The sequence below is a fragment of the Anolis sagrei genome, chromosome 3, assembly GCF_037176765.1.
Source record: "Anolis sagrei isolate rAnoSag1 chromosome 3, rAnoSag1.mat, whole genome shotgun sequence".
Lineage (NCBI taxonomy): Eukaryota > Metazoa > Chordata > Lepidosauria > Squamata > Dactyloidae > Anolis > Anolis sagrei.
The window spans coordinates 142960351-142985598 of NC_090023.1; the positions used below are offsets into that span (position 1 = coordinate 142960351).

General features: G+C 40.6%; 1 protein-coding gene across 1 annotated transcript; it reads left to right on the plus strand.

Annotated features, from left to right (window-relative positions):
* The first annotated feature begins 1319 nt into the window (after nt 1–1319).
* SLBP (stem-loop histone mRNA binding protein) lies at nt 1320–15882 on the plus strand. The gene is made up of 8 exons (XM_060769288.2): nt 1320–1489; nt 4312–4443; nt 4898–5002; nt 7296–7355; nt 8613–8744; nt 10374–10523; nt 12728–12812; nt 15004–15882. The coding sequence occupies exons 1-8, from the start codon at nt 1443–1445 to the stop codon at nt 15082–15084; spliced, it is 792 nt and encodes a 263-aa protein (XP_060625271.2). The 5' UTR covers nt 1320–1442; the 3' UTR covers nt 15085–15882.
* The last annotated feature ends 9366 nt before the right edge of the window (nt 15883–25248 follow it).

A 25248-nucleotide genomic window follows, 5' to 3' on the forward strand; every position in this document is an offset into this window, starting at 1 on the left:
AGTAAGTAAGTCTGCCAGCATTGTCCATTAAAAAAGAAAATAAACCCACCACAAAATCTCATTAAATCCTGGAATTCCCATGTTCCGCACTGGGATGCCTTCGTTCCACCCCTTGTCCTTTCCCTCTCATAATCCTTCCTTCAATCTGGGGCTTAGGTCTCAAGACCTCTATACTTGATCAGGGGGTTCGGTATGTAGCTATTCTACCCACTCAGTTTTTAAATGTAAGCAGGCAGTTCTAGGAGACCCCGGTGGCGCAGTGGTTAAACCACTGAGCTATTGAACTTGCTTACCGAAAGGTTGCAGGTTTGAATCTGGAGAGCAGTGTGAGCTCCTGCTGTTAGCCCCAGCTTCTGCCAACCTAGCAGTTCAAAAACATGCAAATGTGAGTAGATCAATAGGTACTGCTCCAGCAGGAAGGTAACGGTGCTCCATGCAGTCATGACCTTGGAGGTGTCTATGGACAACGCCGACTCTTCGGCTTAGAAATGGAGATGAGCACCAACCTCCCAGAGTTGGACATGACTGGACTTAATGTCAAGGGAAAACTTTACCTGCTTTACTTTACCAGGCAGTTGTAAAAAATGTATCAATTCTGCAGGATGCCCACTAGCGTGGAAGTCTATATATACAACCAAAAGCTTTTGGTGTCTACTTCTGGTTCTTCAGGGCCTTTCCATACTGCCATACAAAACAGAATATGTAGGCAGATAATCCACAATATCTGCTTTGAATTGGATTATCTAAGGCCACTTCCACACAGTTGTATAAAATCCACACAGTTCAATGTGGAGTTTATACAGCTGTGTGGAAGGGGCCTAAGTATAAAGGCCCTTCCACACAGCCCTATATTCCAGAATAGCAAGGCAGAAACTCTCACAGTATCTGCTTTGAAGTGAGTTATCTGAGTCCACACTCCCATACATCACAGTTCAAAGCAGATAATGTGGGCTTTTCTCTAGCTGTGTGGAAGGGGCCTAAGGGTCCGACTATTTCAGAGTTTCCCGCCTTTGCGATTTCGCGCGAAAGAGGCGTGGCCATCCAAGGAGGGCAAGCAGAGCGCGCGTTTGGGACAGCAGGGGCGGGGCTCCAAGACTTGGAACAGTCCACTGGCAGCACCTCATAGGGGACACATTATGGGGAGTCAATGTAAATAGGGGGGGATGTGAAGAGGCCTTCATTCCCAGTAGACGGACGTGTAAGATAAAGTTCGGTGGTAACTTTCGGACCGCTGTGTCTCCCTGGAGTCGCCTTTATCCTCGTTCGCCCCCTTCTTCAGGTTGTGCATGGTACATCCCGCCTCCGTTTGGCGCGCGAGACGGAGAGGGCGGGAGAGGCTGCTCGCGGAAGCGCCTGTTCAGTTCGGGGCGGGACTCTGGCCGAGGCGCGCGCCTTCCTTTGTGTCCTTCGAAGAGCGAGAGAGAAAGAGAGGCCGGGTCGTCATGTCGTTCCGCCAGCGGAGCCCCCTCAGCGGCCGCACTCGCAGCAGGTGTGTCTCTCTCGCCTTCCGAGGGAAGCGGAGGCCCAGGCCCCTCCGCCTCCCGGGGCCGCGCTTTGTTTTCACTTCGGGCGGGGAGCAGGCCTCGCGGGGCGTCAGGGAAGGTTGGCGCCTCCAAACGGGCGCTGTCGCTCCTCTCTGGCGGGAGAAGCCGTGGGGACGACCTAGAGGCCCCCTAGAACCATATCTGTAAACATCAAATAGGCCAAGCGCGGAAATCAAGGGGAACCGAAGCCAGTTTTGCTCAGCTCCTCAGACAAAAATATATAAAAACAAGACAGGCTTCATCTATACTGCCCTATAGTCCAGGATCTGATCTCAGATCATTTGGCAGTGGAGACTCATATAATCCGGTTCAGAGCAGATCACCTGGGATCAGATCTTGGGATACAGGGCATAGTTTGTATGTAGGTTTGCAATCTGAAAAGGCTCTTTACAACAGGAGGACAAAAGCTCAGTGTCGTCGCCCCTCCACATGTGATCCATAAATCCACATATATATAGATTTGATATATATTGACTTGATGAAAAAATGTTCTCTCTAGCCATCATCATGTCATTCCGCCAGGGCCTTTTCCGTGGTGGCCCCCCGACTCTGGAACAACCTCCCCAAAGATCTTAGACAGGCCCCTACATTGGCAGTCTTCAGAAAGAACTTGAAGACCTGGCTGTTCCGATGTGCCTTCCCTGAATAGGAAATCTCCAATACCAAGTCCCAGATGCACTTTATTAGAATTATGATTGCCGCACACTGCACTTGCCCTATAAGCCTTACATATTACCTGTCACATCAGCACTTTTAATCCTGTACCCTTTACTCTGGCCCGGCCCAGTTTTACTGCGTTTTGGTGTATTGTTTATTACTTGTTGTTTTGTTGTTTTAATACTGCTTTAACTGTTTTTAATTTGCTTTAGGTGTATTGTTATGTTGTGTATTGAGGCCTTGGCCTTTGTAAGCCGCATCGAGTCCTTCGGGAGATGCTAGCGGGGTACAAATAAAGTTTAATAATAATAATAATAATCTCTAGGTCCTCCAGCGTAACTTTATGGTCAGTTGCTTCCAGTTTTGGAGGAGCTTTTCATACGGCTGACACACTTTTTAGACATGTCTCATGTCGTGACACAGTAATTCAGTTTTCCTATCAAACTTGAGCCCCCCCCCCCCCCCCCCGTGGCACAATCGGTTTAACTGCTGAACTTGCTGATCAAAAGGTTGGTGGTTCGAATCCAGGGAGCAGGGTGACCTCCTGCTGTTAGATTCAGCTTTTGCTAATCTAGCAGTTTGAAAACATGCAAATATGAGTATTTTTATTTATTTACGGCATTTATATGCCGCCTTTCTCACCCCGAAGGGGACTCAGAGCAGCTTACAAGATATATTTTCATACAATATATTATATTATTAGCATAGTACAATATCAGTATTATATATTACTATATTGCACTATACTGTTATATTGTAATATTATTAGTAATATTACATGTAATGTAGATTATATAAAATTATAATTATAATATTGTATTATTACTACTATTATATTGTATTATATTATAATATTATAAATATAGTAGATCAATAAGTACCACTTTGGTGGGAAGGTAATATTGCTCCATGCAGTCATGCTGGCAACATGACCTTGGAGGTGTCTATGGACAACGTTGGTTCTTTGGCTTAGAAATTGAGATGAGCACCAACCCCCAGAGTCGGACGAGGCTAGACTTAATGCCAGGGGGAAAGCTTTACCTTTTTTATTAAACCAAAGGTTAAAACAATATCTTCTAAGACATACGGACACATACCAAAATTGTAATGAGGAAATATGTGGGAACACAGCATATTTTATGAAAACCTTTCATAGATATTTTAAAAAAGAAAACATTGCACGGTAACATACATTTTCAAGAGTTTTGTCATTTTTTGTTATGTTTGCGTAATACGCCGACAGACGCTAATGGTGACACAATTTGGAAAACTCTGGTTTAGGCCCTCCAGTAGAAGTCAACAAAGAGGCATTCTGGAAGATCTCTAAATTCCTAGGAAGGTGTTCTCTTTGGTAAAAACAACCAAAGCCTTTCACCTAAATTTGGAGAGTTTTCATCTAAATTTGAGGGAGGGTTTTTTTTACATCCCAACTCCAGCAAATGTTGCGGCTACTGTAGTCTTTCTGCAGGATGGGTGGTAGGAATTGCCCTGCTTGTCATATTGTCTCTTTGGTGTCCTTTTTTGTTGTCATCAGTGTATATATTCCAAATATGTAATTATCATAAGACATTTGGGCGCTCAAAATAAGAACATTTTACATATTTTAAAATAGAAATGACTAGCAGTGTAAAAGTGATTTTAAAAATTCTGTAATCGTTTTTTTTAAAACAGAAAAGAAACTTAAAAAGTAATGTTAAAACTTGCCTATAACAAGCTATCAAAAAGCTTACAAGTTCCATATTACTTTATTGTTGGTTTGGATTATTTTTAGGTCATGTTAACATCAATATAATTTAGTTCTTTTCATTTTAAATTGCTCATGGATCGCCTGGAAGTCACTCAGTGAACTAATGGTGCTGATTATATACTTGAAAGCACCCCCCCCCCCCAAAAAAAAAATCTCTGGAGGATGAAACCACTGAGAGAGGAAGCAGAAAGGCAAAGGGAAAATTGCTCAGTTCATGGCTCTGGTTAATATCCTGCACAATTGGGTGCCATATGTTGTTAAGAGGTATCCTTTAGATAGGGAGTTCAGCCTTTTAAGTGTGCTAAAAGTATAACAAAGTGGCAGTGTTTTTGTATTTTTCACTTTCTGATTGTATCTTCACAGACCACCAGCTCGTTGGACTCAAGGGAGGAAGCGTGATGCTGATGGGAATCACAGAAGCGTGTACGATTCAAGCCTGCCCACTGACGAAGATGATGATGATACATTCAGGCTATTAAATAGCAGGCCAGATAGGTAGAGTTGTGTTCCCAAAACATGAAGCAATTATATATTGATATTTGTAGCTTAACTCAAAAGATGAAATGGAAAATTGTTTATGTACTGCAGGTTTTGTTATCTTAGGATAACAGACTGCTTCCCTTAAAGAATCACATATGGTATGACACAGTAGCTGTGGTTTTCATTATTCATATCCGAGAAACTATGTCTCCTCTAAGTGTTTTTTAAGTTGTCTTGCATGACTGGTTTTCTTGGGCTAGGAGTCTTTCATTTCAACAGGATTCACTATTGTTTGCAATGCGATCTGGGAATATATTCCCTGCAGATCCAGGAGACAGACTAATCATTTTGCTTGTATAATACATAAATTAAACTAGAACCGTGTGGCGTTGTTAGTACAAGATACATCTTGATATTACATATTATGATATAGATGCCATTCAAGTTTTAATTTGATCTTGGTTTTCAGTTTCACAACACCAGAAGGACATAAACCCCATTCAAGGTGTGCGGATTGGGGAACTGCAGTTGAAGAAGATGAAATGAGGACTAATGTTAATAAAGAAATGGCAAGGTATGGGTGGAGTAATTTTAAAAATCTTGTCAGGAGTGCTGGAAATACTCTGGCCGCTTGCTGCTGTAGATATGGCCAAATTTAGTTTATGTTCTTGGATGCTGCAGATAATTTTCCTTCTCAGAAAATGGGGGCTAGAAAACTCTGGTTTATTCCTTTTGGTGGTGAGTCAAGAACATCATTTGAGATAGGTAACCCAGAATAGATTCCAGTCATTTCTGCAGCTAATATTTTTCAATATTATATATTTTTTTAAAAGACATTGATTGCACTATGAGATTTTACCTAAACATTAGGAAGAACTTTTTGACTGTGGGAGGTATTTGATAGTGGAATACGCTGCTACAGCATGGTGGCTTCTTTAGACATTTCTAAGCAGAGACTGGATGGCAATCTGTGGGGAGTGCTTTGATTATGCATTCCTGCATGGTAAGTCGTTGGGCTGGATGGCCATTAGGATTTCTGTCAACTTTGATTCTATGCTTCATAAAATGGAGGGAACAGCCAAGAGTATATTGGAGGATCTATTTGAGCAAGTCCAGCAGTGTGGAAAATGGCTTAAAGAAGTTGCTTGCATTTGTTTACTTGTATCTTACACACATTTCTGAAGAGATATTTTCTCAGTTATACAGAAAATGCAACAAAGCTTCATTTTTCAAAATGGTATGACTATGAGATTAAATCACATATTTGCAATTATGATTCTTTTAACCTAAACACTAGTTTTCTGAATTCCTGCCTGCTTCAGTGAAGGGACCAAATAAGCCTAGCTTCCACAGTCCTGGTACTTTATTAGTTTTCTAGGATTGAAGCATGCATGAAAAGTTTAGTAGAACCAGTAGAAGATCTCTTCCCCTCAAGCAGAGACAGCCAACTGCGAATGACCTTAGCCCCATAGACAATCTTGGAGAGCTTTGTCTGTACTTCAATAAATACAAATATATAAATCAATGTACCCCTCCTCCCTCCGGAAGACCTCTAGAGGGCATGATTGATTTTCCTGTGTTTGGTGTTTTTAAAAAAAGACTTCTCCTATTTAACTTTATTAGTGTTCTCTAAGTAACTAAGCTTATGTAGGAGAAAAGGAATATCTTGTGGCTAAGGCATGAGGTGAGACTGTTCTTCCATTAGAAATTGTTTCACTGTCTACTGTGTGCTCTTTGGTGACCTATGCTCTAAATTGCGCGGATTTGCCATTAAATATATTTGAAATATTGCATGCGACCTGGTAATTAGCTTTCGCAGCTGATGAAAAGTGCCATATTTCATGCTGTAGTATGGCAGTATGCTAATTTCTCCTAGAATATCCAGTGCTTGATACACACCAGTACTTCATTTTGACTGTATGACTTGTAGTTGGTCTTGGGATTTGGACTTAACTATAACCTCTTGTGCCTCTCCATGAACACTGTTATGCAGAGTGAATTGGCACCATCTGCCCAGTAACTGCATCATTTTAATGTTGGCAGATTGCTTCTGGTGTAGGATATTTGAACGTGGAGTTGTTGAGGCTTAACTAGATAGTGTTTTGGAGTAGGATTCTTGTGTGGTTACTCTAATAGTACAGTTTTAGGCTGACTTGTTTAAGACATGTTACAGTCTACAGGAGCAGTTTCAATTTTGTCACTTTCAATAACTCTTTATGTTTATGTTTATGTTGATAATGAATACCTCTGAGCTGTGTAGTTTTATAGTAAAGACTTTATATGTTTCAGATTTCAATATTAATGTCAAAAATACGTAGTATGATTTTACATAGGATTTGTGCTACATTGGAACAGTAAAGAACATCCCGTTTTACTGAATCAATTAAAATTCAATGTTACAAACAAGGCTGCCATCTTGTCTGATATGAAGTTTCATAGTTTCCTTTCATTTGCACTTGCCTACATTAGAACAGTAAAGACAAATAGCACTTAAGTAAAATAAACATTAAATATTAAATAACCAGAAAAATAGAATAAGGTGTAAACACTCAATGTGGGAATCTGCTATTACAACACATCCAATGAAGTGGTTTAAAACCAGTATTAAAAAGGTTAGGACTAAGTACGTTCCAGTCTACTTGGAATACACGAAGCTCATTCCAGAAGCATGTTTTAAGAACTGGCCCAAGAGTCCAGAAGAACCTTGACCCCCAATGTGACCATCATTGGGATTTAAACAAACTTTTAATATATTCTTATTATTCCCTTATATTCTTACAGCAACAAATTAGTATACAATTATAAATGATTGTATCAAAAGAAGTGGAAATAATTGTATTAATATATATGTATATACTCCATTGTAGATACAAAAGAAAGCTTTTGATAAATGAATTTGGACGAGAGCGGAAGCTGTCTAGTGGAAGGTAAGAGCAGAACATATTCTCTGGACAGAGTTGATAAAATGCTTATTCTGAATTCTTGTAGTTTGTGATTTCATTTTTTTGTTTTATTTTATTTTCCACTTATCTTTGGATAATGGGATCAAGGCTGCTGTGATTTTGCATCAACAGTACTGTATATCTACAGACTAGCTTTGAGTCTTTATTCTTTCATCCTCATGGTTCTTTCCTGAGTCAGCCTTGAAACCTCTATCCTTTATCATCTTTTAAAACGTGCTTATCAAAATTGTTTCATGGCGGCCTATAAAATTGAGAGATGAAAACTATTTATAAATTATGTTCACAGAACTAAAATCTATGGTTTCAAAACAGTTCTCAGACTAACCTAAAAACAAGCTAAAAAAATCTTGCTTTTCAAATTCAGTGAAGAAAATGCTGGGATCATTGTCTTATAGTCATTCTTTGTACTTTAAATAGTGCAGCAACACAGAGAATGATGTCTTCTTAAGATTGCAGATAAGCAAATGTGGTACCTGTGGTCTTTGAAGTACCTAAATGCAAAGCTGTAATTCACTTTAAAAGTATAAACCAGTACTTTGAGTTCAGCAATAAAACAGGCTGGAAGCAAATGCCTGTGATAAAGCACCACTGTAATATCATCAGAGCGTAATTAATAATCGGGCTGCACTATTTTTAATTAACTTCACTTTTCAGTTATAAGAGAACTATGTGTAAATGTATTTATTTATCTATTTATGACATTTACATCCCACTCTTCTCACCCTGAAGGGGACTCAGGGCGGCTTACATGAGTGGCATTATTCCATGCCCAAATAATAACAATTAAAAGCAATTAAACTACAATTTCAAACAACATATGTAAACATTATTGTGCATATATCCAAAGCCAGATAATCAAATAATCATATCCATCAATCCAAAGCAAATTCCAGCTGTATTGCACAAATAATTATGCAGGGCCAAATACTTAATCTCAACACCAAATTTGACATGCATGACGTCAATCTAATACTAAAGCCTATGTAAAATGAAATAGGAAGAGGTTTTAAAGGGGTTGGAAGGCGACAAAGGTGTGTTCTTCAATCTCCAAAGAGTACTAGACGTTTTGATACAGACTGGTTAGAACAGGAACACCCTTGTATTAGTATTGGGATAGATTGCAACTTTTTGTCCCAGGTCCAGTTTTTGTCTTTGTCATGCTGTTCACTTCCTGTGGAATATAATATGTTGAAATTCAAAATATACATATTATCTTCTCAGTTCTGATTCAAAGGGGTCCACAACAACAGTAGAACTTGAGACTGATGAAGCTGTTCTCTTGAGGAGACAGAAACAAATAAATTATGGGAAGAACACACTGGCATATGACAGATACACTCGGGAAGTTCCAAGGTAAGATGTCTGGATATGTTGTATGCAGATTCTCTTTGGGAGTCAGTGTGGAGTAGTGACTCTAGGGCCTAGGGTTCAAATCCCTTCTCATCCATGGAAATTTTCTGAGAGACCTTGGGCAAGTTCAAAGGCACCTCCCCCCCCCCCCCCCCAATCAAATCTTGCCAAGAAAACCCTGTGATAGGTTTATTTTGTGTGTGGATTTGTAGTGGATTAGTGAAGATGCAGGATCAAGGAAGGTGCAGAAAGAGAAAACAAACACACTGGATTGGGTGAAAGTAACCAGGTTTCTTTTCTGGCCAGGAAAATAAAGGTGGAAAATTCCTGCTCATGTGGGTAAATGTGAAACTGCCACCCAGAACAGTAAATGAGTGGGCTTTTTATAATCTTCTCAAAGTTAACTTTACATTTCTTTCAAACCATGCGAATTATTGTAAATCAGGTGTTTTATCCTTACTGGCTGATTGGGTGAAGTGTGCTCATGCGTGGTGCTAGATTTCTAGTTAAGTTTCATTTCTTTGAAAGCAGCTGATTTCTGAAAAACCATGTGTGTATCTAAGGGTCCAATCAGCTTGTGCTCATATGATTATTAATTATGTCCTATATGATCTGCCCAAAGACACACCTCCCCAGTTGAGCAATGAAGCAGGCTGTACTCAAATTTCTCAGAATCAAATATTTCTAAAAATCATTTCTTTCAGTTATCCAAGCCCCCTTATATATGTGCCTTCAAGTTGTCTGTCAACTTATGGCAATCCCATGAATTTCATATAGTTTTTTAAGGCAAGAAATACTCAGATGTGGTTTTGCCATTTGGTTTTGCTAAAATATCTTACTGCATCTGGTGTCATAGATTCATAAAGTTGAAAGAGACTACACAGTCCAACACCCTGCCATGCAGGAAACGCACAGAGCACCCCTAATAGATAGCCATCCAGCCTCTGTTGAAAAGCCCCCAAAAGAAGGAGCCTCTACCACACTCGGGGGCAGTGAGTTCCACTACTGAACAGCTCTTGCAGTCAGGAAGGTCAGCCATCCAACTACTAGCCAGGACTGACTCTGCTTAGCATCCAAGTTCTGATAGGATCTGGTGCATTTAGGGTCTAGGCTTAAATCACTTTAGGATCACCACAAACCTGAAATGGCTTAAAGGTACACAGAAACTGCAAAGTTCTAGTTGGATAATTTGCTAATGCATATCTCATTGTATATCTTTTAAAATGGAAAATTTATTTTGAGTATTTATATCCTGCTCTTCAGCCATAAAGGCTCTTTTTAATTTGCTCTAAGGTTTACAATCTAAACAAGATGTAATCTGGTAAAGAGTTCTTTTATTTTATTTTATTTTTTCATTTTGTTTAAATATTGCTTTTTTCCCATAAGGTTCTTTGTGTTTTTAAATCTATGTAGAATTTTTGATTGTGTTGAGAAAATTTTATGAGTTTTTGTATGTTGAAAGGGTTAATTAGGCTTTGAATTTTGAAACTACTGTGCTAACAAACAAGGAATGCAGAAAAATATAAAACAATAAAATAAGAATTTAGGTAAATTAAAACGTGTGAAGTTATTACTTTGCCCTGAATTGGCTTTAAAATCTTAATTAAACTGGTTTAATTTTTTCTTTTAAAGGTGTCTTAGAGTTCCAGGGATCCATCCAAGGACTCCAAATAAATTTAAGAAATATAGTCGGCGGTCTTGGGACCAGCAAATTAGACTTTGGAAGGTGGCATTGCATTTTTGGGATCCTCCTGCTGAAGAAGGCTGTAATACACAAATAATGTAAGTAGGAGCTTCTCACATATATTTGGTGCCAAGTAGATGGAGAGTTTCAAGTGAAAAATGAATTTTGCCAAAAATAATGTGTTGTGTTTAAGTAAAATCTCTGAGGAAAAGGTGCTATAAAGAAACAAAGGAGAGTGGGATACAGAAAGTAAAAAGGATGAGGAAAAGTAGGGGATTACAACAAGAAATTAATGAGAATCCACTTGTTACGAGATCCTGATGTAAAAGTTTGGTACAGTGCGAAATCACAAATATAATGGGGAAATAAGTAGTAACATGAACCTGAGATAAACGTTTAAGGTAAAGTAAGGAATTGCAGGTATTGTTCCATTATCTGGCAGGACTCCCAAAGCGGGCTTAGACAGAAGGATAGTGCATTTTGGGGGGGGGGGGGGAATTGAAGGAGGGACCCCCTATTTTCGCTAGTCACCCCCGCCCCCCAATGTCATAAATGAGGCTTGTTTGGATGACAGCAACACAGGTGGGAGGAATAATAAGAAAATGAGAAAAAGGTTTTCCTCCTTCAACCACCCTACTTACCCTGTAATGGATTATCCTTCTCTGTCTAGGCCCCCTTTTGGCCTCCGCCCAGATAATGAAACCGTACCGAATTGCCTAAGTTAATATTTCTTAAACTGTAGGTCCTGACCCCTTCGCTCAGTGTTTAAGTCCTGAAATATTTGACAACAGTAACGATTTTCTGACTGTCATCTAGTGGCCACTTTAGACATTTACACGAATCTGTTGTGCAGTGTTTACAGTGGACTCCGCAAAAAATGCTTCAGCTGCATTTCATAAAAAAGAAAATCAGCCTGTTTAGCAAGCCTTGTAAATACTGATTTGTTACCAGTAAATGATTGATTTTTATACTTATTTTATATATACCTGGGGTCATTTAAACATTTCTCAGGTGGAAAGGGGTCCAGAGTGGAAATGTTTAACAAATCCTGACCTCGATAATAAGAAATGCAGAAATAAAGTGAAAAGGAGTGACAAATAATAAAAAGATTATTTCCTGTGGCGAACAGTTGTATAAAGGTAAGAAAATACTGAGATTATTACTCCCAAGAAACTAAAATTGACTGGAAAACTTTTTCCAGAAGTGAAAAGAGTGAGTAAGGAAATAATGAAGAATTTAGATCTATCACAACTGAAACCTTAGACCAGGCTATTAGGAATTGTGGGAGTTGGAGTTGAAAACACCTGGAGGGGCCGAAGTTTGCCCATGCCTGCCTTAGACAATGTGGTAATTCCAAAGATAAAGAAGTGAAAAACATGTCAAGTTTATAATTTGAGAAAGAATTAGAAACATGGAGAATGGAAGAAGAACAAGAATTACAAGAAAAACGAGAGTTAAAGGAAAATACTTTGGTTAATAGAGCAAAAACTCCAACGTGAAGAATAAAATTTTTTAGAACGGAGAAAGAACTAGATTTTTAAAATAAGACATTTATTTCACAGTTCACAAATTTGCAGCAAAAGGTTGCTAGTTTGTGTAATTTGGAAAATATCTATTCATTTATGAAAATTTGACATTGTCAGCCATGGACTGGCAGGTTGCTACAGACTTTGTGTTACGGTTTAGAATCCAGTTTTTCATCAGATTAACCCAGTTCTTTAACTTACGTGTGGCTACATACATTCAGCTCAAAAAGAGGAGAAAAAGATTGAATTCTTTCATTTAATGCACTTCTTTGTATTGGAGAGTGTGTGAAGAAAAACTGAAAATATACTACAGTGGTGAACACATGTGGAGGATGCGAGTGTTACCTGACAACATAGTTGATGCATTCATACACTCATCACAGTATATCAGTGGTCATGGTCAGTTTGAACTATGTATGAAGATTTATTGCATGCCATACTGAGTGATATAGCCATAGCTACATCTTCCATTGGCATTTACACAGAAATGTTATCAAATCAGCAACTGGTGCTTTGATTTTTCCAAATTCCGCAAATGTTTAAAATATCACAAACAGTTCTGTCAAGAACTGGTATGTGAATTATTCATATCCAGAATTTCCCTTCTCATAATTCTTTTGACAAAGATACTGCTGAATTTTGACGTTTTAGTCTAAAACAAAACCAAGATGTATACATAATCAGACAAACAAAAGCAGATAATTAAACGGTTCTCTTTATCTCCCAAATTCATGCACTATTTTTACATATTTTGATATGTTTTGTTTATTTTTCAGTAGCCCTGTTGATCTTGGTGACATGGAGACGGAATCTGTAGGAAGTAATTCTGCTGGATCACAAGCCAGTTCTCAGGATAATGATGTAAGCAGATCGGGAAGTTTAGGGAAATATTTTTTCCGTTATTTATCCATGGTATTAAATGAGATATTTGAAACGGTTGGCAAGGGTGAGAGCCAGACGGGGGCTCCTTTGTGCAAGGGCAAGAACCAGGCGAGGGCTCCTTTGCCTGAGGCCTGGCCTCGCACAAGTCACCCTCGTCTGCCTTGCGCTCTTGAAAATAATTTTATGGTTGGGGGTCACCACAACATGAGGAACCATATTTACTGGTCATGGTCTTAGAAAGGTTGCGAACCACTGCCCTAGGCTGTTGGCAAACAAGCAGCAATTATTTTTATGTTTGCTAATACATGAGATTGAGATGTATTGAATGGGGGTAGTGCTTTGGATTCAGACTTTGTGGTCTTTGTCATTTTTTCTCAGGTTCTAAAACTAGGGGTGGCCTCCTTATCCTTTTTCTAGAGATTGGACTCAAGAACCAGCTGAAACATTTATTTTTTTCAGTGGGGAGTTCCATAATCAAGAGACTTTATTATTGTCCTACAATGTAAAAAAAGGTGGATCTTGAGGCGGGCGGGGGGACGAGTGGGGGGACGGACGACTACCTCAACAAGATAGCATGTGTAGGTTAATCCCTTGGTAAGCTACCAGGGGAAGAAACTGTCGCCTACAGAAAACTCCAATCTAGTGTTATCTTGGACTGGCTTTTTAGGGATAAGAGTTCAGAGGTTCTCAAAGTCTAGTCTTGCCATGGCATATAACCCTGTGGCATGCAAGATTAGTAAGGACTATGAACAAGAACCCACCTCATCTGTCCTGCTCCCAAGCAGCTCTGAACAGTGTCAAATTTATGCATTTTCAATGAAGAAATTGAAGATTTACCTTGTGAGAAGCTCTTATTTGATGGTCACCTTAGATTGAACATTAAGATATAGAAAACACTGTATGAACACCAAGCACAAAGTTGCTGTGTGCAATAACATCCTGCGGAAACTTACTGGCAGGGCATGGGGTGCAGACCTAAAATTAATAAGAACATTGGCCCTGCTTACCTTAACTGCAGAGTATGCCTGCTGGAAAAGCTTCACGAGAACTACCACTCCTCTTAACAATCCCCCCAGCAACAGCAAGAGTATCCTGGGCAGCTAAACCAGGAAACCCCAAATGGTCCCGTCCCCCCGAGGGTCTTCCTCCAGGGTCAAACCAAGAATGGGCAACTTGGAAGTCCCTGAACAGACTCGGAAGTGGGGTGGGCAGATCAAAAGACAACCTGGCAAAATGGCACTACCTAGAAGAACCCTCCACCTTATGTGACTGTGGAGCAGAACAAACAACTCCACATCTGTATGCTTGCCCACAATGCCCTTCCTCATGCACAGAGGAAGAATTGTTTAAAGCTAGACAGTGCGGTCGCTGTTTTTTTTGGTAAAAAAAATAAATAGCTGCTTGTGCTCCTATGTCAGTGGTTCTCAACCTGTGGGTCCCCAGGTGTTTTGGCCTACAATTCCCAGAAATCCCAGCTGGTTTCCCAGCTGTTAGGATTTCTGGGAGTTGAAGGCCAAAACATCTGGAGCCCCATAGGTTGAGAACCACTGTTCTATGTGGATAACTTTGTTTGATTGCCAATTCAACCAGCTGACCACATTGATGATGAGTACAGGAACAGAATTGACAAGAAGGAGGATCAAATACACAAAGAAGAGAAATATGGAGAAGAGAAGATGAAGGATTATGAGAATGGCTGATGAAGATTTGTAAATTATCTGATCAATTGACTAGGGTTCCCAAAGAGAAATACTTGCCCAAATTTAAGAAAGATTGGGATTTGTTTATTATTTTGTTCTAATAATGATGGGAGCATTTGACAATTATTTGAATTAAAATGTCATGTCATTAAAAGTAAAGTGTGACTATATAATGGCATTTAAAGGGAGTACACTAATAAGAGATACAACCATCAGATAGGGAATGAGAAATTCATGGATTAGGTTTGTTATTTGTTTCATGCATGTGTGTTTGTATGTTGTATGCTTGTGTTCACTTTCTTGTTTTTAGTGAATACTAAAATGCATTGATTTAAATGCATTGTGCCTTCTTCAATCTGATAATTTTGAGAAAAGTTGTATTTTCTAACTGGTTCAAATATTTACATTAACTACTACTATTATGAAATTCCAGATGAGTTTGTCTAATTGTTTGTTCAATTCTGTTATAGGAAAACTGTACTTTCACACCCACCAAAGTAAGAAATATTGATCACTTGGCTGATGACGAATTTGAGCTGGAAGTGTGTTAGATTGTGGCACTGAATGGCTATGAATATGTATGCTGCAGGCTCCAGTTCAAAGAAATAACATCTTTAATTGCGCAGTTTTGAAGACAAATCAGAAATCCTTTTGTTTAATACTCCAGAAAAATGGAGAATGTCAACTGTAAATTATAACCCTTATTTCTCCTAACTTTCCTGAAGCATAACATTTGAGTTACATGTGATGGGGTGGATATTTAATGGCTATGCACACAGGAAATGGCTTTATAATCAGTTTTGTAGTTCAGAGGATTAAACTAGTGAGATGATGTTGCCAGACCTTTAAGAGCATGGAAACATTTGTAGGAAATCCTTACCATAAATGGCAATGTGCTGATTGTTTTAAAAATCCAAACCAAGAACATGATTGTCAGGGAACAGTATTTCTCCACATTGTTCTGTACATTGTATTATATACACCTACCAGGCAATGACATTTATGATCCCTAAGCCCATGTTTTCTTCACGTATTGTCATGTGTGTTGCAGTAACAATATGATAATGAGTGCAAGCAATTTTCTTGTACTGAGAAAGGGTTCTAACTGTATTTTCAGGTCCGCTTAATGGAGGCAGCTATCTAACGTGTATTTCAAAGTGATACTTGTAAATAGTTATGCACAAAAACTTAAATTAGCTTTTAAAGAAGAACGAACGAACAGAATATGAAACTTTTGTACTGTTTTTTATTCTTTCTTGATGTAAATTTACAGAACCTTTAGTAAAATAATCAGTTGCTGAGTTTCTATGGAACAAAGCATAAATAAAGCAAAAACATCATAAATCGTATCGTGCAACAACTTGAGTGTGTCATTTTTAGCATTATGGACATTTATTTAGCAAAATGGACATAAAGGATTCCATTTTGATAACTATGACGAATATCACCAGTCTGCTCCTAAGCCATTTAAGATCTTATTTCCATTCTGTGTACAGTTAGAAGTGCAACCCACAGTACTTGTAATTGTTGGTGAATATAGACATCTGTGGAATATGCAGATATGTGGCACTGTAGCAGTTAAGGTGTGTGATAACCCTTTAAGGGAAATATAAACTGTCAAGGATTTCTACTTCTGAAGAGGCATGTATATAGTTTCAATCTTATCGTTCTCAAGTAGGCTAAGTCCCAGCTGTATTTGTAGTCTGCTTTGAAAGGTAAACATGTTTGATTACCAATAGTAGCGAAACAATTGAGTCCTTAATGTCAGAGTTATAGAATGTAATAGCAAACTTCCGAACAAAGAATCCTTCAATAATTGTTGTTGTTCATTCGTTCAGTCGTCTCCGACTCTTCGTGACCTCGTGGACCAGCCCACGCCAGAGCTCCCTGTCGGCCGTCACCACCCCCAGCTCCTTCAAGGTCAGTCCAGTCGCTTCAAGGATGCCATCCATCCATCTTGCCCTAGGTCGGCCCCTCTTCCTTTTGCCTTCCACTTTCCCCAGCATAATTGTTTTCTCTAGGCTTTGCTGTCTCCTCATGATGTGGCCAAAGTACTTCAACTTTGTCTCTAGTATCCTTCCTTCCAGTGAGCAGCCGGGCTTTATTTCCTGGAGGATGGACTGGTTGGATCTTCTCGCAGTCCAAGGCACTCTCAGCACTTTCCTCCAGCACCACAGCTCAAAAGCATCGATCTTCCTTCGCTCAGCCTTCCCTATGGTCCAGCTCTCACATCCGTATGTTACTACAGGGAATACCATGGCTTGGACTAGGCGGATCTTTGTTGCCAGTCTGATGTCTCTACTCTTTACTATTTTATCGAGACTGGACATTGCTCTCCTCCCAAGAAGTAAGCGTCTTCTGATTTCCTGGCCACAGTCTGCATCTGCAGTAATCTTTGCACCTAGAAATACAAAGTCTGTCACGGCCTCCACATTTTCTCCCTCTATTTTCCAGTTGTCAATCATTCTTGTTGCCATAATCTTGGTTTTTTTGACGTTCAGCTGCAACCCGGCTTTTGCGCTTTCTTCTTTCACCTTGATTAGAAGGCTCCTCAGCTCCTCCTCGCTTTCGGCCATCAGAGTGGTGTCATCTGCATATCTGAGGTTGTTAATGTTTCTTCCAGCAATTTTCACCCCAGCTTTGCATTCATCAAGCCCCGCACATCGCATGATGTGTTCTGCATACAAGTTAAAAAGGTTGGGTGAGAGGATGCAGCCTTGCCGTACGCCTTTCCCAATCTTGAACCAGTCTGTTGTTCCGTGGTCAGTTCTGACTGTTGCTACTTGGTCCTTGTACAGATTCCTCAGGAGAGAGACAAGGTGGCTTGGTATGCCCATCCCACCAAGAACTTGCCACAATTTATTATGATCCACACAGTCAAAGGCTTTAGAGTAGTCAATGAAGCAGAAGTAGATGTTTTTCTGAAACTCCCTGCCTTTCTCCATTATCCAGCGGATATTGGCAATCTGGTCTCTCGTTCCTCTGCCTTTTCTAAACCCAGCTTGAACATCTGGCAATTCTCGCTCCATGTATTGCTGGAGTCTTCCTTGCAGGATCTTGAGCATTACCTTACTGGCATGAGAAATAAGGGCCACTGTACGGAAGTTGGAGCAGTCTTTCGCATTTCCCTTTTTTGGTATGGGGATGTAAGTTGATTTTTTCCAGTCTGATGGCCATTCTTGTGTTTTCCATATTTGCTGGCATATGGCATGCATCACCTTGACAGCATCTTCTTTTAAGATTTTAAACAGTTCAGCTGGGATCCCATCCTCTCCTGCTGCCTTGTTGTTAGCAATGCTTCTTAAGGCCCATTCAACCTCACTCCTCAGGATGTCTGGTTCTAATTCATTCACCACACCGTCAAAGCTATCCTCGATATTGTTATCCTTCCTATACAGATCTTCTGTATAATCTCGCCACCTTCTCTTGATCTCTTCAGCTTCTGTTAGGTCCCTGCCATCTTTGTTTCTTATCATACCAATTTTTGCCTGAAATTTACCTCCAATGTTTCTAATTTTCTGGAAGAGGTCTCTTGTCCTTCCTATTCTGTTGTCTTCTTCCACTTCCATGCATTGCTTGTTTAAAAATAGTTCCTTGTCTCTTCTGGCTAACCTCTGGAATTGCGCATTTAACTGGGTATATCTCCCCTTATCCCTGTTTCCTTTTGCTTTCCTCCTTTCTTGGGCTACTTCCAGTGTCTCAGCAGACAACCATTTTGCCTTCTTGGTTTTCTTTTTCTTTGGGACGTACTTTGTTGCCGCCTCCTGAACAATGTCGCGGACTTCTGTCCATAGTTCTTCTGGGACTCTGTTTACTAAATCTAGCCCTTCAAATCTGTTCTTCACTTCCACTGTATATTCGCTAGGAATGTTAGTGAGATCATATCTAACTGGTCTGTGTATTTTCCCTGATCTCTTTAGTTTTATTCTAAACTAGCTGTGCCCTGCCACGCGTTGCTGTGGCCTATAGTAAAACTTATCAAAGTTGAGGTAGATATCTGGACTATTATGAAAGAGAGGTCCCTACCTATTCCTTCCCCCTTTTCCTCCCCCTTTCTCTACTTTCTTCCTTCTCTACCTCTTTCTTTCTTTCCTTCTTTCACTACTTGGTTTCATCCTTCTCTCTTTCCTTCATTCCCTCCCCCTTTCTTCCTTTGCCTTTCTTCCCTCCCTGTTTGCTTCCTTCTTTCTCTTTTTATTTCCTTTTATTTCACCACCATCATAATAATAACAATAATGCAATGCATTGCCTCTGGGACCTGACACCTCTCCCATTCCCCCTAAAAGGGTCTCAGAGGAACAATAGCATAATAATAATAATAGAAATAACAACCTTTACCCGCCACGTGTTGCTGTGGCCAATCTTCCCTCTTTCTCTCCTTCTTTCCCTCTTTCCCTCCCTCCCTCCCTCCCTCCCTCCCTCCTTCCTTCCTTCCTTCCTTCCTTCCTTCCTTCCTTCCTTCCCATCTTTCCTTCTCCTCTTCTTTCTCTATCTCTTTCCTTCCTTCCCCCTTTTTCTTTCTCTTCTGCTGTCTCTCTTTTCTTTCCTTCCATCTTTCCTTTTCTTTCCTTTTCTTCTCCCTCTAACTTTCCTTCCTTCCCCCTTTTTCTTTACCTCCCTTTCTCTTTCTTCCTTCTTTCCTTCCTTCCTTCCTGTCTTTCCTAGATTTTGACAGGGCGGGAAGGGGCGGGGTGGGGTTTGGAGGTGGCATGAAGTAAAAGGAGGTAAGATTGGGGCAGGGGAGTGATGGAGCGTGGGGTTGCGTGTGTGTGTGCGGCAGCGGGGGGAGTGATGGAGCGTGGGGTTGCGTGTGTGTGTGTGGCGGCGGGGGGAGTGGGGTTGCGTGTGTGTATGCGGCGGCTGGGGGAGTGATGGAGCGTGGGGTTGCGTGTGTGTGTGCGGCAGGGTGTGTGTGTGTGCGGGAAGCGGCGCGGCGGGGCTTGGAGTGGGCATGGTTTCCGCAGAGGGAACGTTGGCCGGAAGGCCATGTGCGCGCGCCAGGGAACTTGCGGCTGGGCGCCAATGCGCATGCTCAGTTGTTTTGCCGTTTTGTGAGTGTGTTGTTGTGTTGTTTTTCATTTTGAGTAGATATGTTTGTACCTTGTGGGTTGTGTTATGGGTATGGGAATTTTGGTTAAGTTTCGTTGGGGTTTTTTTGAGTTTTGTTCTTTTGCCGTTTTGTGAGTGTGTTGCTGTGTTGTTTTTCATTTTGAGTAGATATGTTTGTACCTTGTGGGTTGTGTTATGGGCACGGGGGTTTTAGTTAAGTTTCGTTGGGGGATTTTTGAGTTTTGTTGTTTTGCCGTTTTGTGAGTGTGTTGTTGTGTTGTTTTTCATTTTGAGTAGATATGTTTGTACCTTGTGGGTTGTGTTATGGGCACGGGGATTTTGGTTAAGTTTCGTTGGGGGATTTTTGAGTTTTGTTGTTTTGTGAGTGTGTTGTTGTGTTGTTTTTCATTTTGAGTAGATATGTTTGTACCTTGTGGGTTGTGTTATGGGCACGGGGATTTTGGTTAAGTTTCGTTGGGTTTTTTTAGTTTTGTTGTTTTGCCGTTTTGTGAGTGTGTTGTTGTGTTGTTTTTCATTTTGAGTAGATATGTTTGTACCTTGTGGGTTGTGTTATGGGCATGGGAATTTTGGTTAAGTTTCGTTGGGGGGTTTTTGAGTTTTGTTTCCTCGATGGATGCCCCTAACAAATTTATATATATAGATTGAGCAATAAGGAGTTCGTGATCTGAGCTACAGTCAGCCCCAGGTCTTGTTTTCACCGACTGGATGGATGTCCGCCACCTTTGGCTGCAAAGGATGTAGTCAATCTGATTTCGGTGTTGACCATCTGGTGAAGTCCATGTATAAAGCCGTCTTTTAGGTTGTTGGAAGAGAGTGTTTGTTATACACAGCGAGTTTTCCTGGCAAAATTCTATCAGCCTGCGTCCCGCTTCATTTTGTTCTCCCAGACCATGCTTGCCTGTGATCCCAGTTGTCATTTGACTTCCCACCTTGGCATTCCAGTCTCCTGTAATGAAAATAATGTCTCTTTTTGGTGTATTATCCAGTAGGTCCTGCAGATCCTCATAGAACTGATCTACTTCTGCTTCTTCAGCAGCTGTGGTTGGGGCGTATATTTGGATCACTGTAATGTTGAAAGGCTTTCCTTGCACTCGAATTGAGATCATTCTGTCATTTTTTGGGTTCAATAATATAACACATATAATAATATGACACAAATATCCTTTCTCCCTGCCTGCTTAGGCCTCTTTGCAACATTCCCTGAATTATGACAGCTAGCACCAACCAGACGAATCCGGCTTCCCACTTCATAGCCTCTTGTAACGTGTGTCCAGAAATGTGTGGTGTAGGCTTTTAAGCAGAGGGTGGATGGCCATCTGTTGGGGGTGCTTTGAATGCTATTTTCCTGTTTGGCAGGGGGTTGGACTGGATGGCCCACGAGGTCTCTTCCAATTCTGTGATACTATGATTCTATGTAGGTGACATAACTTGAAAACACAGTTCAAGAAATAAATTCCTTAAGCAGAGTCCATTGTAAACACTGCACGTTGTTGCTAACGGATCTGTGTAAATGAAACCTTTTTCTATTGCCAGATTTTTCATGACCCTAGCATTGAGTTAAGGCAGCGTTTGTCAACCTGGGGGTTGGGACCCCTGGAGGGGTTGCGAGGGGGTGTCAGAGGGGTCACCAAAGATCAGAAAACAGAATTTTCTATTGGTTGTGAAGGGTTCTCTGTGGAAGGTTTGGCCTAAAAGTTTGGTAGGGTTCAAAATGCTCTGATTTTAGGTGAACTATAAATCCCAGCAATTACAACTCCCAGATGTTAAGGTCTATTTTCCACCAGTGTTCACATTTAGGCGTACTAAATAATTGTGCCAAGTTTGGTCCAGATCCATCGTTGTTTGAGTCCACAATGCTCTCTGGATATAGGTGTACTACAACTCCAAAACTCAAGGTCAATGCCCACCAAACCCTTCCAGTTGGTCATGGGAGTTCTGTGTGCCGAGTTTGGTTCAATTCCATTGTTGGTGGAGTTCAGAATGCTCTGATTGTAGGTTAACTATAAATCCCAACAACTACAACTCCCTGTTGACAAAATAACCAGTATTCAAATTTGGGTGTATTGATTTGTGCCCAATTTGGTCCAGTGAATGAAAATACATCCTGAATATCAAATATTTATATTATGATTTGTAACAATAGCAAAATTACAGTTATGAAGTAGCAATGAAAATAATGTTATGGTTGGAGGTCACCACAACACGAGGAACTGTATGTTGCAACATTAGGAAGGTTGAGAACCACTGAGTTAAGGGGACAATCCTGTGTTCACTTTCTGAGGAGCAGGGCTCACTGAATACTCTTGGGCTTACTTCAAAATAAATCTGCGTAATTTCCAGCCAGTTACTTTTTCTTGGTATTTTTGAGGTAATACATAAGAGGAACTTGCTACAAATATATGTTTTCTTTATAGAAACATGCATCGTTTTACATCACTCTTAAGCAGCTAGGATCAACCTTCTTAAATAATCTCTCATGCAGTGATGGCTGTACCAATAAGACTTCATTCTTACCCTCACCACTTCCCAGTTTGGGTAGGTATATACACTGTTGCTGCACCATTTATAAAATCTTTATTTTACAGTGGACTCTCAGTATCCATGGGGGATTGGTTCCAGGAACCCACAGGGGTACCAAAATCCACGGTTGATCAAGTCCCATTATATAAAATGATGCAGAATGGCACCCCCCCCCCCCCCAATATTTCACGGTGATAAACAGAAATAAGTGTGAGAGAGTATGAGAATATGAAATTGTGGAAGGCTACAGCAGGGTGTGCCTACACATCAACATGGCAAAACCAGGGTTTACTTTCTGGAATATTCTTAAGCTGTGTTTGGCTGAATTCATGGATGCAGGACCCATGGATACAGAGGGCTAACTATCATTCTGCAGTATGCTTCTGCTGGAACTGACAGACTTGTTAAGACATTAAGCGGCACTGGTGCAGAAAATGTAAAATCATTGTAGTATAATGCTACTTGATGCCCCTGTCATCCATAAGCATGAATAAACCATACATTTGTTATTTCACCCAATTATTTGGTTTATAGGAGGCAAAAATAATGTCTCATTCTTCCAATTTAGTTTATTAATTTCACTAGTTTCATCTAACTAGTTAAGTTGGTGGACACCACAACTGTTACTAGTTCTCTTGGATGTATCTGATAAAACAAAGTTTGGAGGATACACTTCATTTTAAAATAAGGTAACTCTAGAAGCAAAAGAGAATAGCCCTTCTACATTTTGGGGGGTGGAGGCATTAGGGATGCAGGGTTCCCACAGAAATGATCGCTGTTATTTCTCGTCTTTGATGGATGTCATTTGGCACATAGTCAAGAAGTGTCAAGCCAAGTGTCCATCTCAGGATTTTCATTTCCATTGTGTTAAGAGTGTGAGGGCTGCCACTTTGCCCTGTAACAGGGTGAACACTAAGTGTATTTTAGCCTTGAGTTGTTCAGGCATTTTTGAGTTTTCAGTTTAATGTTCATATATTTGTATATTTTAAATAGTTATGTTGATGCTTTTATGGTAAGCCGCTTTGAGCCCCCTTTGCGGGAGATAAAGTGGGGTATAAATAATAATAATAACAATAATAATAATGGATTATTATGGATTATTGATGTCACCATACCAGGTGACAGTTGCATTGAGGAAAAACAACAGGAAAAAATCAGCCGAACTGCAAAGGTTCTGGCATAAACCAGTACAGGCAGGCATGTAGCCGAAATTCTCATGGTGGTCTGAGAGAAGGCCTTACTGGTGCATTATTTAAACTGTTATTTTATTCATATCATGATTTGATCACCATACTCAATATATCCCATATGCATGGGGGTATTGGGGTAATGATACAAAAGGTTTGCTAGGGTAGACCCTCTTTCACTCAGGCTCAGCCCCCCCCCCCCCCACCCCGGAATCAAAATCCTGGCTACGGGCCTGAGTACAGGTGGTCTCAGTGGTCATCAGCACACTGAATGCCATGCCAAAAGATCTCAGCCGGCATTTGGAAACAATAAACATTGACAAAATCACAATCTGTCAATTGCAAAAGGCCACCTTATTTGGATCTGCGTGCATCATTCGAAAATACATCACACAGTCCTAGACGCTTGGGAAGTGTTCGACTTGTGATTTTGTGATACGAAATCCAGCATATGGATCTTGTTTGCTGTGACATACTGTGTTTTGTGTCAGTAACATAATAATAATAATAATAATAATAATAATAATAATAATAATGTATCCCAGTGTTTCTCAAACTGTGCTCCTCCAGGTGTTTTGGACTTCTGCTCCAAGAAATCCCAGCTGGCTTACTAACTGTTAGAAATTGTGGGAGCTAAAGTCCAAAACATCTAGAGGAGCAGTTTGAGAAACTTTGTCTTTGAAGCTAAACTTCTTGACCGAAAGGTCGCAGGTTTGAATCCAGGGATCGGCGTGAGCTCCCACTGTCAGCCCCAGCTTTTGCCAACCTAGCAGGTCAAAAACATGCAAATGTGAGTAGATTAATAAGTGCTGCTTCTGTGAGAAGGTAATGGTGCTCCATGCAGTCATGCCGGCCACAGGACCTTAGTGGTGTCTACGGACAACGCCGGCTCTTCAGCTTTGAAATGGACATGAGCACCAATCCCCAGAGACGGACACAACTGGGCTTAATGTCAGGGTAAAATCTTTTCCCATGGACCACTTATCGATTTCATAGGTACTTTTTGCATTGAGGAAGCAGAGCAACCGAGAAGTCAATGTGGCCTGGGCTTGTGATTGTGTGCCTTCAGGGCGTTTTTGAGGGCGACTCTGAGGCCATGAGTGTGATTTCCCAGGAACGCATTGCTCCATTGTCCAAACTGTTGTTGTTCCTTCGTTCAGTCGTTTCCGACTCTTCGTGATTTCATGGACCAGCCCACGCCAGAGCTCCCTGTCGGTCGTCACCACTCCCAGCTCCTTCAAGGTCAATCCAGTCACTTCAAGGATACCATCCATCCATCTTGTCCTTGGTCGGCCCCTCTTCCTTTTTCCTTCCATTTTCCCCAGCATCATTGTCTATTCTAAGCTTACCTGTCTTCTCATGATGTGGCCAAAGTACTTCACCTTGGCCTCTACTATCCTTCCCTCCAATTAGCAATTGGGCTTTATTTCCTGAAGTATGGACTGGTTGGATCTTCTGGCGGTCCAAGGCACTCTCAGAACTTTCCTCCAGCACCACAGTTCAAAAGCGTCTATCTTCCTTCGCTCAGCCTTCCTTATGGTCCAGCTCTCACATCCCTGGGTGACTACGGGGAATACCATTGCTTTAACTATGCGGATCTTGGTTGCCAGTGTGATGTCTCTACTCTTCACTATTTTATCGAGATTGGACATTGCTCTCCTCCCAAGAAGTAAACGTTTTCTGATTTCCTGGCTGCAGTCTACATCTGCAGTAATCTTTGTACCTAGAAATACAAAGTCTGTCACTGCCTCCGTTTTCTCCCTCTATTTTCCAGTTGTCAATCATTCTTGTTGCCCTAATCTTGGCTTTTTTTTAAATGTTTAACTGCAACCCAGCTTTTGCGCTTTCTTCTTTCACCTTGATTAGAAGGCTACGGGAGGAAAAATAAGCCCTGCCTGCAGGCCGCAGCGAGATGCCTCCCTCGATGAAAAACTATCT

Coding starts and splice junctions, on each gene's coding strand:
- SLBP (XM_060769288.2), top strand. CDS start 1,443: ATGTCGTTCCGCCAGCGGAGCCCCCTCAGCGGCCGCACTCGCAGCAG. Junction 10,524..12,727: donor GGCTGTAATACACAAATAAT/GTAAGTAGGAGC, acceptor TTTATTTTTCAG/TAGCCCTGTTGATCTTGGTG. Junction 12,813..15,003: donor CCAGTTCTCAGGATAATGAT/GTAAGCAGATCG, acceptor ATTCTGTTATAG/GAAAACTGTACTTTCACACC.